This window comes from Saccoglossus kowalevskii, chromosome 22 (genome assembly GCF_978046115.1).
Source record: "Saccoglossus kowalevskii chromosome 22, keSacKowa6.1, whole genome shotgun sequence".
Lineage (NCBI taxonomy): Eukaryota > Metazoa > Hemichordata > Enteropneusta > Harrimaniidae > Saccoglossus > Saccoglossus kowalevskii.
The window spans coordinates 30684072-30704348 of record NC_140662.1 but is presented as its reverse complement, the minus strand read 5'-3'; the positions used below and the strand labels follow the sequence as shown (position 1 = coordinate 30704348).

Sequence of the window (20277 nt, the reverse complement as noted above, 5' to 3'; positions counted from 1 at the left end):
TATATATTCCCTTGTTGCCAGAGTTATTTACATTGCAAATTTGGATCCCCAGGCATCTGTAATAAATAACCTATTTACTGTAAAATCTGTATTAGAAGCCGCGGCTTCTATTAAAATGGTACAATGCAACAGAGGGGATGCGGCTTTTATTAGAGCACCTACACATATGAGAAATGATGAATTTTTGCCTCTCAATTGTTCAAAAAGAATGGCTGTACTGAATTAATGATATTGTCAACAAATCATAGGATGGCATGGGTGCAAATCATTCGTTTTTGAAATCAATATTTTTTCCCTCAGAAACGCAAGAGCGATAAGACTAGATTTTCAAGGATGCAGGTCATTTGGATATTTTAAGGATAGTGTGAATAGATGGAAACAGTCTGCTGTCGACTTCGTCGAGCAGAGCTTATCATATGAGTGATTGTTCGTCGTCGTCCGTGTCAATGGTTTTTTTTTCATTTTTAGACTTCTTCTTGAAAACTACAAGCCTGAATGCTTTGATACTTGTTGTATATGTACCTTGGGTAGACCTCACTTAGGTTTGTTCGTTTTCTGATTTTGGTGAATATTTTTGTCATTTCGGGTGAAAAGTTATATTTTCGACTTCTTGTTAAAAACTGCAAGTCCAATTGCTTTGATATTACATATATAGTTACTACATGTGGTTCTCTCTCACATTTGTTCATTTTGTAATGATATCTAATTTTGATGATTATTTCGATCATTTTCTAATGATATCTTCTGTTCTTTAATTGAAATGTGCATTGCTAACAGCAGAGCTATCTCAGCCGACAGGCTGCTTGTTTTACTATTTTTAAGTTTTCTTGGTTGTATTTTGTATATACCAGTTAGACACCAGCCCTCCAGATTGCGACCATTTTGGTTGCCATGGTGATTAAATTAAATGAATGGCGATTCAAAAAATATATAGGTCGCCAATTTGCGAACTAAGAATAATCTGGCCGGCGACTAAACTTTCCGTAATATAAAACAGACTGTACAGCTTGTCAGCTCTTGGTGGCGCAGTTTTTCCCACAATTCAACACTGCACATGCGTATTACGTTATCCGGCATATTTGTTATGAACGAAACTAGTCTGTAGTCATGAAACGACGTACGATCGCAGCGTCTTGCTTGCAGAGGAACGCTGTTATTTTGGAGGGCACCACCTGAAGCAGGAGATCGCAGAGCATTTCATACAAGTCTCACAGAATGATGGTTGAAGCCTATATCACCTGATTCACAATATGGCAGTAGCTATACACAGTAGAAATGATGGTCCCCAACTGTCCTCAGTCTGTCCAATTTATAGGCATGAATGGCCCAGATTCAGTGATACCACCTGGTTTCCACATGAGCCAATCAGAATGTGATCTTGCTAGCAGCTGTGTCACGTAGACAACTCTGTAGATCCTAAACATCTTTTGTTATTCAAATAACAGTGCACCTGGTAAATTCCAATTGTTCTTCCAAAGTTGTAAACACCCTTTGTTATGTAAATCACAAGCACACCTGGTCGATTCCAACTGTCCTCCCAGAGTTGAAAACAAGTATAACCTGTCAATCACTTTTATGACAGTTATCATACGGCAATGCACTCTAAATGTAAATGAATTAATTATTCACTGGGTTTCAATTTTCGCTAAAAAAAAATTTACTAAATTAAATCTATGTGAACATGTAAAATAACAATAAAACTCATTGTATTCTTGACCAGTTTGTTATACTAGCATTTTGTTTTCCAGACAAGTCAGCCAAACCAACAGACATTCCAAAAATTATTGACGACAAACCCAACTGTGTTCAATCCTTGTCGAACTGATAAATGTCTCTTCAATCATTGGTTACTTATGAAACAGTATCATTTGCTTCCTGACCAATCAGGTACTACTTATTTCATATTGATTTACATGCAATAACTTGGTGGTGTAAAACAAACATGTCACATCACATAGAATATACATGTATTATGATAGTAAATTGCTGTATATGAATTTGGTCAATCAAAAATGAATTGTCCAACTGTCACTGGTAGCATAGTAGTTGTTGCATCAGACTTGTAAAAGTCATGTTGTAATTAACCAGCATGCAATATGCTATATGTTGTTAATGTGCACCTAGTGAATTTGCTTCTAAAACGTTAATTTCATTTAGTGCAACCAATGCCAAGAGGAGACCATGTTTTGAATTTCTCTGATGCTGAAGAAATGATAGATGATACTTCATTACAGTAAGTATTAAAACTATATTTACAAAATTGTGTGTTATATAATGCCAGTAAAAAAAATCTAATGATGTTCTGAGACCAAAAGGTCAAATGCTGTTTTGTACTTTCACACACATTTTTCTTTTTCCCTTGACTGTGTCGTATAGTTTTTGCTTGTATATTGAGTAATACATGATAGAAATATTTCCTAAGGCAAATATAAATTGCATATCTTATATATGGTAGTTTGAATGTTTGGACCTTTGAGGTGGAAGTTTTAATGTTTTGGTCTGAAAAGTGGAAATTTGAATGTTTGCGCCTGAGAGGGGGAAGTTTGAATTTTGGGGTTTGTAATGTGTAAATTTGACTGCTTGGGTTTGTAAGGTGGAAGTTTTAATGTTTGGGTCTGTGAGGTGGAAGTTTTAATTGGTGGGTCTGAAAAGTGGAAATGTGACTGTTTTGGGTATGTGAGGTGGAAGTTTGGGTTTGTAAGGTGGAAGTTTGAATATTTGGGTCTGTGAGGTTGAAGTTTGAATGTTTGGGTCTGTGAGGTCGAAGTTTCAATTTTGGGTTTGTAAGGTGGAAGTTTGAATGTTTGGGTCTGTGAGGTGGAAGTTTGAATGTTTGGGAAAGTGAGGTGGAAGTTTGAATGTTTGGGTTTGTAAGGTGGAAGTTTGAATGTTTGGGTCTGTAAGGCGGAAGTTTGGGTTTGTAAGGTGAAGTTTGAATATTTGGGTCTGTGTGGTGAAAGTTTGAATGTTTGAGTTTGTAAGGTGGAAGTTGTAATGTTTGGTCTATGAGGTTGAAGTTTGAATGTTTTGGTTTGTAAGGTGAAAGTTGTAATGTTTGGATTTGTAAGGTGGAGTTTGAATGTTTGGGTCTGTAAGGTGGAAGTTTGAATGTTTGAGTTTGTAAGGTGGAAGTTGTAATGTTTGGGTCTGTAAGGTGGAAGTTTGAATGTTTGGGAAAGTGAGGTGGAAGTTTGAATGTTTGGGAAAGTGAGGTGGAAGTTTGAATGTTTGGGTTTGGAAGGTGGAAGTTTGAATGTTTGGGTCTGTAACGTGGAAGTTTGGGTTTGTAAGGTGGAAGTTTGAATATTTGGGTCTGTGAGGTGGAAGTTTGGGATTGTAAGGTGGAGTTTGAATGTTTGGGTCTGTAAGGTGGAAGTTTGAATGTTTGGGAAAGTGAGGTGGAAGTTTGAATGTTTGGGTTTGTAAGGTGGAAGTTTGAATGTTTGGGTCTGTAAGGCGGAAGTTTGGGTTTGTAAGGTAGAAGTTTGAATATTTGGGTCTGTGTGGTGAAAGTTTGAATGTTTTAGTTTGTAAGGTGAAAGTTGTAATGTTTGGGTTTGTAAGGTGAATAATTGAATGTTTGGGTCTGAAAGGTGGAATTTTGTAATGTTTGGTCTATGAGGTGGATGTTTGAATGTTTGGGTTTGTAAGGTGGAAGTTGTAATGTTTGGTCTATGAGGTTGAAGTTTGAATGTTTGGGGATGTGTGGTGAAAGTTTGAATGTTTGAGTTTGTAAGGTGGAAGTTGTAATGTTTGGTCTATGAGGTTGAAGTTTGAATGTTTGGGTTTGAAAGGTTGAATTTGTAATGTTTGGTCTATGAGGTTGAAGTTTGAATGTTTTGGTTTGTAAGGTGAAAGTTAAAATGTTTGGGTTTGTAAGGTGAATAATTGAATGTTTGGGTCTGAAAGGTGGAATTTTGTAATGTTTGGTCTATGAGGTGGAAATTTGAATGTTTGGGTTTGTAAGGTGGAAGTTTGAATGTTTGAGTTTGTAAGGTGGAAGTTGTAATGTTTGGTCTGTGAGGTGGTAGTTTGAATGTTTGGGTCTGTGAAGTGAAAGATTGAATGTTTGGGTTTGAAAGGTTGAAGTTGTAATGTTTGGTCTATGAGGTTGAAGTTTGAATGTTTTGGTTTGTAAGATGAAAGTTGTAATGTTTGGGTTTGTAAGGTGAATAATTGAATGTTTGGGTCTGAAAGGTGGAATTGTAATGTTTGGTCTATGAGGTGGATGTTTGAATGTTTTGGTTTGTAAGGTGGAAGTTGTAATGTTTTGGTTTGTAAGGTGAATAATTGAATGTTTGGGTCTGAAAGGTGGAAGTTTGAATCTTTGTGTCTGTGAGGTGGAAGTTTGAGTGTGTTTGGTAATATAAAGCCCTGGATATTTGTACATAATTCAAATTATTACTGAAAGCTGTTGACAAAATCACTGTATCAGTTTTGTTCAATAAATGGAATTGTATCACCACAGGCACATCTAGATTACATATTTGTAGTTACGTGTTATATTCTTTTTCGCAGGGACCCTAAAGATGAGATCTTAGATCATGGTAAGTATTCTAACAATTATTCAGTCAATACCAGATACATGTGCATTTCTTGACCATTACTTAGTATCTTACTTGACTACCATTACTTAGTATCTTACTTGACTACCATTACTTAGTATCTTACTTGACTTCACCATTACTTAGTATCTTACTTGACTTCAACATTGTTTAGTATTTTACTTGACTCATCCATTACCTAGTATCGTACTTGGCACGTCCATTACCTAGTATCATACTTGACTCGTCCATTACCTAGTATCTTACTTGACTTCACCATTGTTTAGTATCTTACTTGACTTCACCATTGCTTAGTATCTTACTTGACTCTACCATTACTTAGTATTTTACTTGACTCTGCCATTACTTAGTATTTTACTTGACTTTACCATTACTTAGTATTTTACTTGACTTTGCCATTACTTAGTATTTTACTTGACTTTACCATTACTTAGTATCTTACTTGACTACCATTACTTAGTATCTTACTTGACTCTGCCATTACTTAGTATTTTACTTGACTTTACCTTTACTTAGTATTTTACTTGACTCTGCCATTACTTAGTATTTTATTTGACTTTACCATTATATAGTATCTTACTTGTCTCTACCATTATATAGTATCTTACTTGACTCCACCATTGATTACTTAGTATTTTACTTGTCTCTACCATTACTTAGTATCTTACTTGACTACTATTTTATAGAATCTTACTTGTCTCTACCATTATATAGTATCTTACTTGTCTCCACCATTGATTACTTAGTATATTACTTGACTCTACCATTACTTAGTATTTTACTTGTCTCTACCATTACTTAGTATCTTACTTGACTCTACTATTTTATAGTATCTTACTTGACTTTACCGTTATATAGTATTTTACTTGACTCTACCATTACATAGTATCATACTTGACTCTATCATTACATTACTCTACCATACCTTAGTGTAACTTGTAATTTGTATGCAGTTAGATGGTGTGCATTCACTTACAAGGTTGCCATAGAGGGTGATTGGTATTGGAGAAACAGTACTTTGTCATAATCTATTTGGTAAACCTTGGGCTTAATATTTCATTGTAATTCCCAACTTTATAAGATTTGTAATTCACTATTTGGTCAGAATTGTAATTTCCTTTTGAATCAAGGTCACTGACCAGATCACCTGGGTTCATGGTCAAGGGTTGTCATCAGTCTGAACCTTGGTATCACACTGGGTGCATGTGTTCTTGGTTAGTGTCAATCTCTTCTCAGTGGGTGCACCAAAACTATGCCATCCAGTTTCAATCGTGAATAATCCATTACCGGTAAGGTAGTACCAGTAACTATTTTGTATCAAAGTACAAATACATTTCTGCAAATACCTTCTAAAAGTAAATAGCAAAGCAAGTAATTTGGCAAGCCTACTATAGTTGGGAAGATATCCACTGCCAACAACGAGCTTAAAATATATGATCAAATTTTGGATGAAAATAAAAATAAATAACCCAAATTCGCTAGTGCATGAAGCATGAATACATCTTGATGAAAAAGGAAAAGACGACTGGGTAACAGACATAAAACAAATTTTAGAAAATTTAAATCTGGGAAATATTTGGGAAAACCATAAATCTCTAGAATCACTCGAACTAGAACAAGCCTTTAAAATACATAGCACAGAAACATTACACGATGACAATAAAGGTAAAAACCACAAAAACAAGTTACGAACCTATAGGAAAATTAAAACAAAATTTGCATATGAAAAATATCTCACCACAATAAAAAATCCAAATCATAGAGCTGCTATGACAAAACTCGGCATAAGTGCTCATACCCTTCAAATCGAAAAGGGCAGATATAATAACGTTTTAGCTGAGGACCGAATTTGCCCAGTTTGTGACAAACAGGAAATTGAGAATGAAAAACATTTTCTTCTCAATTGTAATCTATTCAAGGAGGAACAAGAAATCATGATCAAGAATATTAAATACAATAAAAGCAACTTGAGGACGCATGATAAACACCTTACAGATATACTAAAAAGTACAAATAATAAAAAAATCATTGAGCTAGGAAAATTCATCCACACTTGTTCAAATTACGACAAGAAACAATCCTAAAATGCCAGATGCCTCAACAAACCACCACATGATTTAAATTTTTTTCTTTTTTCTTTACATTCAAATGTCTGTGATTATCTTTTTTTTGTGTGTTACTTTATTGTATTTTCAACTAAGATCCCACTCTGGGATACGGTTTCAATAAAGATTATTATTATTACTTGACTCTACCATTACCTAGTATCATACTTGACTCTACCATTACCTAGTATCATACTTGACTCATCCATTACTAGTATCATACTTGACTCATCCATTACCTAGTATCATACTTGACTCCTCCATTACCTAGTATCATACTTGACTCCTCCATTACCTAGTATCATACTTGACTCATCCATTACCTAGTATCATACTTGACTCCTCCATTACCTAGTATCATACTTGACTCCTCCATTACCTAGTATCATACTTGACTCATCCATTACCTAGTATCATACTTGACTCGTCCATTACCTAGTATCGTACTTGACTCATCCATTACCTAGTATCATACTTGACTCATCCATTACCTAGTATCATACTTGACTCATCCATTACCTAGTATCATACTTGACTCATCCATTACCTAGTATCATACTTTACTTATCCAATACCTAGTATTGTACTTGACTCATCCATTACCTAGTATCGTAATTGACTCATCCATTACCTAGTATCGTAATTGACTCATCCATTACCTAGTATCATACTCGACTCTACCATTACCTAGTATCATACTTGACTCATCCATTACCTAGTTTCATGCTTGACTCGTCCATTACCTAGTATCCTACTTGACTCATCCATTACCTAGTATCATACTTGACTCATCCATTACCTAGTATCATACTTGACTCATCCATTACCTAGTATCGTACTTGACTCGTCCATTACCTAGTATCATACTTAACTCATCCATTCCTTAGTATCATACTTGACTTATCTATTACCTAGTATTCTACTTGAGTCATCCATTACCTAGTATCATACTCGACTCTACCATTACCTAGTATCATACTTGACTCATCCATTACCTTGTATCATACTTGACTCTACCATTACCTAGTATCATACTTGACTCTACCATTACTTAGTATTGTACTTGACTCATCCACTACCTAGTATTGTACTTGACTTATTCATTACCTAGTATTGTACTTGACTCATCCATTACCTAGTATCGTACTTGAGTCATCCATTACCTAGTATCATACTCGACTCTACCATTACCTAGTATCATACTTGACTCATCCATTACCTTGTATCATACTTGACTCATCCATTACCTTGCATCATACTTGACTCTACTATTACCTAGTATCATACTTGACTCATCCATTACCTTGTATCATACTTGACTCTACCATTACCTAGTATCATACTTGACTCTATCATTACTTAGTATTGTACTTGACTCATCCATTACCTAGTATTGTACTTGACTAATCCATTACCTAGTATCTTACTTGACTCATCCATTACCTTGTATTATACTTGACTCTACCATTACCTAGTATCATACTTGACTCATCAATTACCAAGTATCTTACTTGACTCTACCATTACCTAGTATCATAGTTGACTCATCCATTACCTAGTATCTTACTTGACTCTACCATTACCTAGTATCATACTTGACTCATTCATTACCTAGTATCATACTTGACTCATCCATTACCTAGTATCATACTTGACTCTACCATTACCTTGTATCATACTTGACTCATCCATTATCTAGTATCTTACTTGACTCATCCATTACCTAGTATCATACTTGACTCATCCATTACCTAGTATCATACTTGACTCTACCATTACCTTGTATCATACTTGACTCATCCATTATCTAGTATCTTACTTGACTCATCCATTACCTAGTATCATACTTGACTCGTCCATTACCTAGTATCGTACTTGACTCATCCATTACTTAGTATCATACTTGACTCGTCCATAACCTAGTATCGTACTTGACTCATCCATTACCTAGTATCGTACTTGACTCATCCATTACCTAGTATCGTACTTGACACGTCCATTACCTAGTATCATACTTGACTCTACCATTACCTAGTATCATACTTGACTCATCCATTACCTAGTATCTTACTTGACTCATCAATTACCTAGTATCATACTTGACTCGTCCATTACCTAGTATCATACTTGACTTATCCATTACCTAGTATCATACTTGACTCTACCATTACCTAGTATCTTACTTGACTCTACCATTACCTGGTATCTTACTTGACTCTACCATTACCTGGTATCATACTTGACTCGTCCATTACCTAGTATCATACTTGACTAATCCATTATCTAGTATCTTACTTGACTCGTCCATTACCTAGTATCGTACTTGACTCATCCATTACCTAGTATCATACTTGACTCGTCCATAACCTAGTATCATACTTGACTCATCCATTACCTAGTATCTTACTTGACTCATCAATTACCTAGTATCATACTTGACTCGTCCATTACCTAGTATCATACTTGACTTATCCATTACCTAATATCATACTTGACTCTACCATTACCTAGTATCTTACTTGACTCTACCATTACCTAGTATCATACTTGACTCGTCCATTACCTAGTATCATACTTGACTTATCCATTACCTAGTATCATACTTGACTTATCCATTACCTAGTATCATACTTGACTTATCCATTACCTAGTATCATACTTGACTTATCCATTACCTAGTATCATACTTGACTCTACCATTACCTAGTATCTTACTTGACTCTACTATCGCCTAGTATAGATTCTCAATGAGCTAAGTTGCAATGGTTATGCTATGTTTATCTTCTAGAATTATCAATAGCTGACCGAAGACAGAAACGTGAAATTAGACATCTTGAAAATGAGATTCCAAAATGGCAAGTCTTAGTTGACAATGTAACTGGTAAGTACTGCAACATTGCATGGTAAGTCTTAGTTAATAATGTAACTGGTAAGTACTGCAACATTGCATGGTAAGTCTTAGTTGACAATGTAACTGGTAAGTACTGCAACATTGCATGGTAAGTCTTAGTTGACAATGTAACTGGTAAGTACTGCAACATTGCATGGTAAGTTTTAGTTAACAATGTAACTGGTAAGTACTGCAACATTGCATGGTAAGTCTTAGTTGACAATGTAACTGGTAAGTACTGCAACATTGCATGGTAAGTCTTAGTTAATAATGTAACTGGTAGATACTGCAACATTGCTAGGTAAGTCTTAATTGACAATGTGGCTTTGCACTTTACTCTCTTCAATCCAAAAACTCTGCTTTGGCTGATCATGTATAAAATAGTTGACTGACTTTCATTGTGTTTTTTTTGGTTTCCATTTATATTTAACTGATCTTGTTTCATAGTTGGTTGAGGATACTGAAATGACTACTGTCACTAGATTTTACATTATGAATTTCATAGTAAAACAAGAAGTTTATTGTGTGTTTTTTTGCATTTTTTGTGTATTTTATTAAAATCGTGAAATTGAATACTGGTAATGAAATGAATAACTTTTAGTTCTGATGACTAAGGCAAGCAGACAATTTCCTTTTCTTAACCAAAATTATAACCCCTAAAAATTTGTTTTTAAAAAATAACCTGTATCAATTATATTAACATGTTGCAAATAGCCTACTTGTACACTAACTTTAAAATAATGACATGTTTTGAACATCAATGAATTTTCTGAAAATTAGTTTGAACGCTGTTTATGTATTCATTCTCATCGATACACATAGAAATAATACAGTGAGATTTTTGTTTTGTATGGAGAACCCCCCCCCACCTAAACAAAGCAATTACATTTGTCATGTACATGTTTTAATTATTCACAGCCTCCAGTGTGCTTTTCTGATTTATTGTTCCCGATACCTTCAATTTGGAAGCAATGATTTCATTTTAACTTTAAAAGTACATTTATCTTTTGAGGAAAGTAAGAGTAATTACCTGAAACCTGGAATGTGATTTGTTGTAGGTGTAAGTCCACCTGACTTTGACAATCAAACGTTAGCAGTGTTACGAGGACGGTTGGTGCGCTATCTTATGAGATCCAGAGAGGTATGTTGTACTTATATTAGCATTACATGTAAACTGTGTACTGTAGAGGCAGGAATATTCATTCATTTATTTTAATGGTTTTGATGTGGCAGAGACTTTTACCCTGTTTTAAATTCACTGCTTTATGAAATGCTACATAAATGGTTGAATGTGCCTGCCCACCAGCCATTTGAAATGTCAAAGTGAAATCTTGTATATCAAGCATGTTGACTGCTGGTAAGAGACATCTGTGTAAGAAATGAAATATCATGTGATATCATTAATCACCACTAATTATCATTAAACAATGTTATCTTTGACTTCTCTTTGTAATCTACCAGCTCCATTGCTTTGATATTTAAGGTGTACATAATTTCTGTGACAATTTTGTTGATAAAGATAGGTTGGCATGTTCTCAACGGCCAGAACTAATAAAACTACTTTTCGTGGATTAACTGCATTTTTAGTCCCTGTTCAGGCACAGCCTGAAAAGGAGACTAATTTCTGCTTTCCGTCCGTCCTGTTTCCTTTACCTCTTCAACATTTTCTCAGAAATTTTGTCGCAAATATCAATGAAACTTGGCAGGTTGATAAACAAGTCTGTTGAATATGCACATAATTTTTTTTCCAGATCTGAAAATCATAAGTGTGTCGTTTTCATGATTTTCATCCAAAATTACCTCTCTCAACAACACTGAGAGAACAACTGAGCATGCTCAGAATAAATAATTAGGTTAGATGTAATGCTAGGGTTTTCAGTGACAGAAATGGACTACAGTCTGGTTTTTGTTTGATTTTATGATAAATTAATGTTGAAATCTTGAAAAAAAAGTGGCCAGAAATGTAGCTGTATACTATATTTTTAAACTGTAAAAATTGCATTCCATTATAAAGAGCCATCACTGAAATACCAGGTCACAAAGCTGAAGATCAGTGAAAATACATTGCAGTTTCTGTTTATAAATATTGGCCAGCACATTGACACTTGTGGTTCAAATATAAATCAGTGGAAACTGTAGAGGGGGGGTCAGGGCTACATTTTGATGAGAATTATAGTGATGATACTGAAACAAACACAGTTCCTGGTAATCTACAAAGACCTGAATTAACAAAGAAGTTGCTATTAAAGATACATCAAGGTTTACTCAGAATTATGAATGCAGTTTCTTAAGCATGCATACATGTATGAGACATAGTTTGGTTGCACTTGTGTTTTGGACATGGGTCAATGGAAGTTTTAAGTTATCAGTACAATACTAGGTTAAAGGAAATCACTTTATGATGAGTTGTACCCACATAGAATACATATTATTAGTTCACCTGTTCGCAGATATTCCATGTATTATTTTAATACGAGTATTTTATAATTAAATGACAGGGACTGTGACATTCATGTCTTGTATTTTATGGGTGTACATTTCATGTCTTTGATACCACATTGTTTTAAAATACAGTTTGCTTACTACACTAAGCCTAAGTCAACTTGTGCCCAGGGTATTCAGCTCCAAAAAAACATGCTTAGTACCCTTCTCTTGAAACATTATTCAAATGTCAATTTTCATTCACTACATGTATGTGCCAGATTAGGGGGAATATTATGTGTCTTTGGAGGAAAAATCTGATAGTAAATTTGGTTGAGTTGTCATTGATTTCTGCAACACTTTTACAATGAAGAAACCAAATGTTCAATCAAAAATACACAAATTGTATTACATGCATTTACAAACAATCAGAATTTACAGTGTAAAATTATTTAAGACAAGATCTTCATCATTATCAATAGTATGCAGACTGTCGATACAAAAAAATTTCTGCCATGTTATTTTTTGCACAATTTGACCTGCAACTATATCTTCTCTGTCAGGTCAAGTCTGTTAACCTACCAGAGTTCTGTGTTCTACTTACGTGATTCTCCAGGAATTTCTAAATATTGACGATGACATTTTTTAGAGCAAAACAGAAGTGAATTTCCGCAGTGTTTAAATAGGATCTTTTGCCACTGATTTCAACAAAAAGATTTTTTTTAAATATTTGTTGATGGGTAAATTGAATTTGCAATTAGTATTCAGGTCATATGGAATCATAGTTTACCCGTCTGACACCCTATTCATGGTAGTGACAATAATAATTAGTCAAAACAGTGAATAGTTTGACAGGCAAATTTGGGATGTTTTGGAAGGGCTGAGCGCTCAGCAGGATGCGTACAGTAATTATTTCCTATGTGCAGTGATCATCTTAGAGGGTGCACTGTCAAGATAATTATCCCTGTATTATCTAATTCTTGTTTGCTCTAAGCTATTGTTTTTTACATCACACGTGTGTATTATCTAATTCTTGTTTACTCTAAGCTATTATTCTTTACATCACACATGTGTATTATCTAATTCTTGTTTGCTCTAAGCTATTGTTCTTTACATCACACATGTGTATTATCTAATTCTTGTTTGCTCTAAGCTATTGTTCTTTACATCACACATGTGTATTATCTAATTCTTGTTTACTCTAAGCTATTGTTCTTTACATCACACATGTGTATTATCTGATTCTTGTTTGCTCTAAGCTATTATTCTTTACATCACAACTGTGTATTATCTAATTCTTGTTTGCTCTAAGCTATTGTTCTTTACATCACACATGTGTATTGTCTAATTCTTGTTTGCTCTAAGCTATTGTTCTTTACATCACACATGTGTATTATCTAATTCTTGTTTACTCTAAGCTATTGTTCTTTACATCACACATGTGTATTATCTAATTCTTGTTTGCTCTAAGCTATTATTCTTTACATCACACATGTGTATTATCTAATTCTTGTTTGCTCTAAGCTATTGTTCTTTACATCACACATGTGTATGATCTAATTCTTGTTTACTCTAAGCTATTGTTCTTTACATCACACATGTGTATTATCTGATTCTTGTTTGCTCTAAGCTATTGTTCTTTACATCACACACCGCTGTTTATGTTTTAACGTCTTTCATGTCTATTGTAGGAGTGTCCAATCCGTGATTCGAACTTGCGATCTTTTAGTTCCCAGCGCACTGTCTTGTCCACTGTACCACGAGTGTCTTCACACAGGAGTTAGGATTTAAGTCCTATTCATAGGAGCACTGTCTTCACTAGCATTCAAAAATCTAACTAAACATACTGGATTCAAACCAGCGATCGCTCACATTACCGACATAGTACAAATCAACTGAGCTATGTGGGTAGTCATGCAAATTAAATAATTTGTTGTCATATTTAGCTTTATTGCCAAATGGTGTTTGCGAGAAAAAAATGGGCAGGCAAGGGAATTGAACCCAGGTCCTCCTGATCACTATGTAGAGAACTGACCCACAAGACACAATGGATTGACTGGATGTGTTTGCATTTGATAAGACTATATAGTGTGTATATATATAGAAATACAACATATTTCTATTATTGAGTTACAATTGTCAAAAAAATTGCCAATTTTGTGTTTTTACTTGTGTAAACTATATGCATGCCATAACCCGTTAGTGTACATCTTGCCAATTGGGTGTTTGCCATTTGCGTTGCCCATACCTGACCCGACCCTAACCCTAATGCCAAGACACGTTCCTGTTTATAATTGCTTAATAATGATACTCTGTTGTGCACTGTCTGCGGGTAAGTTGCATTGATGTCAACTGATTAAACTGATTAAGTCGCGTTTAATTATTTTACACCATTACAAGTTGTTAAATTGAGAGAATAAATGTCTCAACAAATATTTAATACTTAATTTGATGTAAACAACTCACGTTTGATTAATTCCCACAATTACAGGTTGTTAAATTGAAAGAATAAATGTGCGGACAAATATTTTAGACTTACATGTATTTTGGTGTAGACAGCTCTCGTTTAATTATTTTACACCATTACAAGTTGTTAAATTGAGAGAATAAGTGTGCGGACAAATATTTTAGACTTATTTTGGTGTAGACAGCTCTCGTTTGATTAATTCCCACAATTACAAGTTGTTAAATTGAGAGAATAAATGTGCGGACAAATATTTTAGACTTATTTTGGTGTAGACAGCTCTCGTTTAATTATTTTACACAATTACAAGTTGTTAAATTGAGAGAATAAATGTATGGACAAGTATTTGAAACTTATTTTGGTGTAGACAACTCTCATTTGATTAATTCCAACAATTACAAGTTTTTAAATTGACAGAATGAATGTATGGACAAATATTGACCATTATATTTGTGAGTAAATACCTGTTGTTTAATTAATTTCCACCTCTACAAGGTTGAGAGAATAAATGTGTCGACAAATATTTGATACTTATTTAGGTGTAAGAACTCGTATTTGACCAACTTCCACCATTGCAAGTTGTTAAAATAATGAAATAAATATACTGGTATCATTGGATATTTGATTTAATTGTGAAACTTTCTAACAAAATGTTAACTGCTGGCTTCGAACCCTCAATCAACAATTCCGCAGACACAGTATAAATTCCACAACACCACAGAAGATATTCGTCTGTTGCCTGAATTGTTTTCCTAATATAGGGAACGCCATCGACACTTTAACAAAACTTACCTTGACTTGGGTCTTGCTCATCTCTTGTCACAATCTGGAAACTGTTGAACAAATTGCGCGTCGTCCAGTTTAAGACGTTAGTTATTTTATTATTTATTCATTCAGTTTTGTATGGTGGACTCAGAGTTTTGTGAGGTTTATTATTTTTTTGCGACGTTCTTTGTTTACTTGTTCACCGTTTGAGAGATTTCAGTTTATTTGATTTACGTTTTTACGGTAGCTCTGAGCGGGACTCGAACCCACTGTCTTTTCAAGCTAATTTTGTTTTATTTTGATGGCACGCTTGTGTACCACGCCACGACGTTGGTCGTTAAGTGGTGTTCAGTTTTCTAACTACTCCAGTGTTCCGATGAGTTGAACGGAAAAGCCAAAACGATTGCTCGTTTCTGATTGCTTCGGTTCTGGTGAGTGTGTATCTAGTGTGATTCGAACCCATGTCGTTTGTATTGGGCGATTTTTTATTTCCCATGTTGGCTACGCCGTAATATGCAACTACTTCCCCGTTTTATTGTAAATTTGAGTGTTTAATGATGTCTTCCTTACCAGTCACGCCATGACCCAGTTTCAACCACACGGCCATTTTGCAACACAGTTCGTGACCCTCGGCGTCACCCGACTGACTATATGAGCGTTCTGTTCAACTGTTAAGCTAGGATTTATTACCGTTATTATCATTATATTGTCACGTGATTTGTTTTACCTTATGTGTAACGTCTTAAGTATCTTTATTGTAATTTGTATATACCAATTCGTATATACCGAGGAAACGACCCCGATTGAAGGTCATGTATTTTATGACGTCACCAATTCGTGTGTAGGTACTGCTTCTAGATCTGTGCCCACATGTATATTATCTAATTCTTGTGTGCTCTAAGCTATTGTTCTTTATATCACACATGTGTATTTGATTCTTGTGTGCTCTAAGCTATTGTTCTTTACATCACACATTATACATGTATATTTCAGATTACCCTAGGAAGAGCTACCAAAGTAAACAATATAGATGTAGACTTATCATTAGAAGGACCAGCATGGAAAATATCACGGAGACAAGGTGTGATCAAACTACGCAATAATGGTGATTTCTATATTGCAAATGAAGGCAAACGACCAATATACATTGATGGTAAACCTGTGTTAAAAGCAGAGAAAGCAAAATTAAATAATAATTCAGTAGTTGAGGTAAGAAATCATATGTATTTAATACAATGAGTTCTAAGTGTTTATAATTAAACTGACTGAGGTGTGTTTTTAATTCTTGTATATGTGGCCATTAACTGTGTGTTTTTGTTATTGACTTTGGTTGACTATTGATGGTCAGACTCTGCGTGGCCATGAACTGTGTGTTTTTGTTATTGACTTTGGTTGACTATTGATGGTCAGACTCTGCGTGGCCATGAACTGTGTGTTTTTGTTATTGACTTTGGTTGACTATTGATGGTCAGACTCTGCGTGGCCATGAACTGTGTGTTTTTGTTATTGACTTTGGTTGACTATTGATGGTCAGACTCTGCGTGGCCATGAACTGTGTTTTTGTTATTGACTTTGGTTGACTATTGATGGTCAGACTCTGCGTGGCCATGAACTGTACCATTTGTCATACATATCAATCAATAATCAACTTTATTATTATTTATCAGATAACTGGTTTGAGGTTCATTTTTCTTATTAATCAAGACTTGATCAGTATCATCAGAGCTGAAGCAGCAAAGATGGCTGTGTAGATGATGTCTCTCATTGTAAGTACCAAAGATGGCTGTAAATATAGATGTTACCATGATTGATGTCTGGTAGTTATGCTAAATCTGCCGAGGTGCTTTCCGTTCTAGCAATTCATTTGTGCTAGCATTTCGACTGCAATAAAAGTGTATTCAATTGTGTTATACTATACTCCAGAGAGGTTCATGTCATATTGAGTGGTTGGGTGTGCATATTTGTATTTGTATTTATGTATTTACACCAGAAAAAGAAAATATACATAACACAATTAATTTTTCCTTTTTACCACTGCAAAGGATTCTGGTGTGGGTCATGGAAATAGCTCATTTGAGCTAGTCGAGTCCTAGACCCGGAATAAGAAATAATATTGTACTGACGTGCGGATTATCATAAATTTATCATATACATATATTTTATACTACCAGTCAATTAGTCAGCTTGTCAATCAGTTAATCAGTCAGTCTGTTGTAGTGAGTTGTCAGCCAATTGTCGTATAATTAATCTGAATATTCAGATATAAGTTCAGCTTTCAGACAATTTTTAAAAAAATATCTACTAATATTGGCATTTTGTAGTTCTGGTTCTAGTGAATTCCAATGCTTAATTGATGCAAACTTTATGTTATGCTGGGTTATAGAAAGTTTTGTTTTTGGTTTTTATTTAAATCAAAAATATATAGACAAGAGTGGAATTTACATAGTTTATGAATGTTCAGAATTCGAAGAGATCGGAACAGTGTTGCAGAATGCGAGTTCCATTTTGAAAAAGTGATAAGCCGCACAAGTCTTTTCTGGAGTTGTAGAATCGGTTCAAGAAGGGTAGGATAAGCGTTTCCCCATATTTCAACACAGTACGTTAAATGTGGAAGAATCAGGGTATTATATAATAGAATAAGAATATACTTTGGGACATAATGTCGAATTTGTGAGATTATACCAATTTTAAGCTACAGTAAGTATGTTAGTGACTTTGTTAATATGATATTTCCAGTTCAAAGACAAATTTATATTGACACCCAAGTAAGATACTGCTGTTACGCCCTCTAACGGTACATTATCAATTTCTAGGGATCCATTAATATGAACTTGTTTTTGTGGAGTTTTAATTACCATATAATTTGTTTTGTTGGCATTAATTGTTAGTTTGTTAGCTTTACACCAGTCAACGACTTTTTTAAATTCTGTATTAATAGTATTAAGATTAATTTGGTTAAATTTATGTGAGTTGAATAGGTTAGTGTCATCTGCAAATAAACAAAAATCAAAGGCATTGGTACTGGAGTTAATATCATTAATATAGAGAAGAAATAATAGAGGGCCGAGTATTTAACCCTGGGGAATTCCACATTTAACTTAGTTTGCGGGTGATACGGTACCATTGACATCCACTGTCTGGAGACGATTTTCTAGATAACTGTGAAACCATTTAAGTGGCAGGCCCCGAATCCCATAATGCTCTAATTTTTGTAATAAAATGTGGTGGTCAATTGTATCGAATGCTTTCTTTAAATCTATAAATATACCAAATGTGATGTAACCTGCGTCCATTTTGTCTGTGATGTCAGTAATTAGATCTACAAGTGCAAGTTTGGTATTGTAATGTTTGCGAAAACCATATTGAGTCGGCAAAAGAATATTAAATTTATCAAGGTACGCTAAAAGTTGGGATTTAACAACAGATTCAATAATTTTGCTTAGAATTGGCAATAAGGAAATGGGTCTGTAGTTGCTTATTTCTAAAGGTGAACCTTTTTTATATATGGGGGTAATTTTAGCGATTTTTAGTAGATCTGGGAAAATACCTGTAGTAATGGATAGGTTGATGATATGGGTTAGGGGACTAGCAATGTGTTGGGCAGCATGGATTATTGTTTTTGGATGAATATGATCTGGGCCCATAGCTTTGCTGGGATCTAAACGCCCGATCTCATTAATGACGTCATTTTGACAAACTGGACGCAGGAAGAAAGAAGCTGTGTAATGATTATCAGAAAGGTAGTTTGTAAAATGTTCAGGAGAATTGATTTGAGCAGCTAGGGCTGGTCTAACAGCAGTGAAAAAATCATTGAAATTCTGTGCAAGATCGATATCCTTTGACAAAACTTCCCCCGTATTGGATTTAATAACCTGTCTTGGAGACATAGAAATATTATTGTTTAAAATGCTATTTATAATTTTCCAGGTTTTATTAGTATTTCCATGCAGTCGAAGACTGGAATTTGGCTGAATAATAGGTTTTTTTAGCTTTTTTGAGCAGTTTTGTCAGAAGGTTTCGGTATATCTTGTACTTGTTACCAACTTGAATATTGTTGGGAGACCTTTTCATTTTACAAAATAATTTGTGTTTTGTTTTAGTTGAAATAAGAAGACCTTTCGAGAGCCAGGACTTACAAAACGATTTGCTATTAACATTACATTTTTTAATTGGGGCGTGCCTTGATGCAATAGCACTGAAAGCATCACAGAAAATCTTGAGTGCCGGATTCGGTTCATCACAATTATAAATTGGCTGCCAACATGTATTGTTCAAATCGGAAACAAATTTGTCACGGTTATAATTTGATAAGTCACATTTGTAAAATATCTTGCCTTGATTGAAATGATGATGTAAATTTTCGTATACAGAATATGTGTTCTGGCAGTAGAGAATACCATTATGGGTAAAGACTGAAACAAGAAAAGCATCACTTATGTGGATATAATACCTTCAACAAACAATATAAAATATGTGTATCATCACCATATATGAAATGAATGAACACACAGACTCTCTTCAACACTGCAAGTATGAGGTTGTATTCAATGTAATGTATTTAAAAGCTTTTTAAGTTAAGATGAAATTCCTATTTTGTCCTATATTTTCATTATTGATAATATAACTGCCTTATGACCACAAAGTGCATAAATCTGTGTCTTTATGCAGTTTATGTTGTCTCTGGATGTAGACAGTATTGTCGTTGGATGTAGATTGTATTGTCTCTGAATGTAGACTGTGTTGTTTCTGGATGTAGACTGTATTGTCTGGATGTAGACTGTATTGTCTCCAGATGCAGTCTGTTTTCTCTGGATGTAGACTGTATTGTCTCTGGATGTAGACTGTGTTGTCTCTGGATGTAGATTGTGTTGTCTCTGGATGTAGACTGTGTTGGCTCTGGATGTAGACTGTGTTGTCTTTGGATGTAGACTGTGTTGTCTTTGGATGTAGACTGTGTTGGCTCTGGATGTAGACTGTATTGTCTGGATGTAGACTGTGTTATCTCTGGCTGTAGATTGTATTGTCTCCAGATGCAGTCTGTTTTCTCTGGATGTAGACTGTGTTGTC

At 34.6% G+C, this 20277-nt stretch overlaps 1 protein-coding gene across 3 annotated transcripts in view; it reads left to right on the top strand.

Moving 5' to 3' along the window:
• The window catches only part of LOC100374637 (microspherule protein 1-like), a 36488-nt gene extending 16627 nt beyond the window's left edge, over positions 1 to 19861 (top strand). For 2 of the 3 annotated variants that reach the window (XM_085496181.1, XM_085496179.1), the window contains 8 exons: positions 1749 to 1887; positions 2158 to 2233; positions 4519 to 4547; positions 9459 to 9551; positions 10619 to 10701; positions 16204 to 16419; positions 16878 to 16976; positions 19311 to 19861. In XM_085496181.1, the coding sequence (XP_085352307.1) occupies positions 1749 to 1887; positions 2158 to 2233; positions 4519 to 4547; positions 9459 to 9551; positions 10619 to 10701; positions 16204 to 16419; positions 16878 to 16961 (720 nt within the window). In that variant the 3' untranslated portion in view covers positions 16962 to 16976; positions 19311 to 19861. The remainder of the gene's footprint in view (positions 1 to 1748; positions 1888 to 2157; positions 2234 to 4518; positions 4548 to 9458; positions 9552 to 10618; positions 10702 to 16203; positions 16420 to 16877; positions 16977 to 19310) is intronic. The other variant, XM_085496180.1, reaches the window with a different exon arrangement.
• The last annotated feature ends 416 nt before the right edge of the window (positions 19862 to 20277 follow it).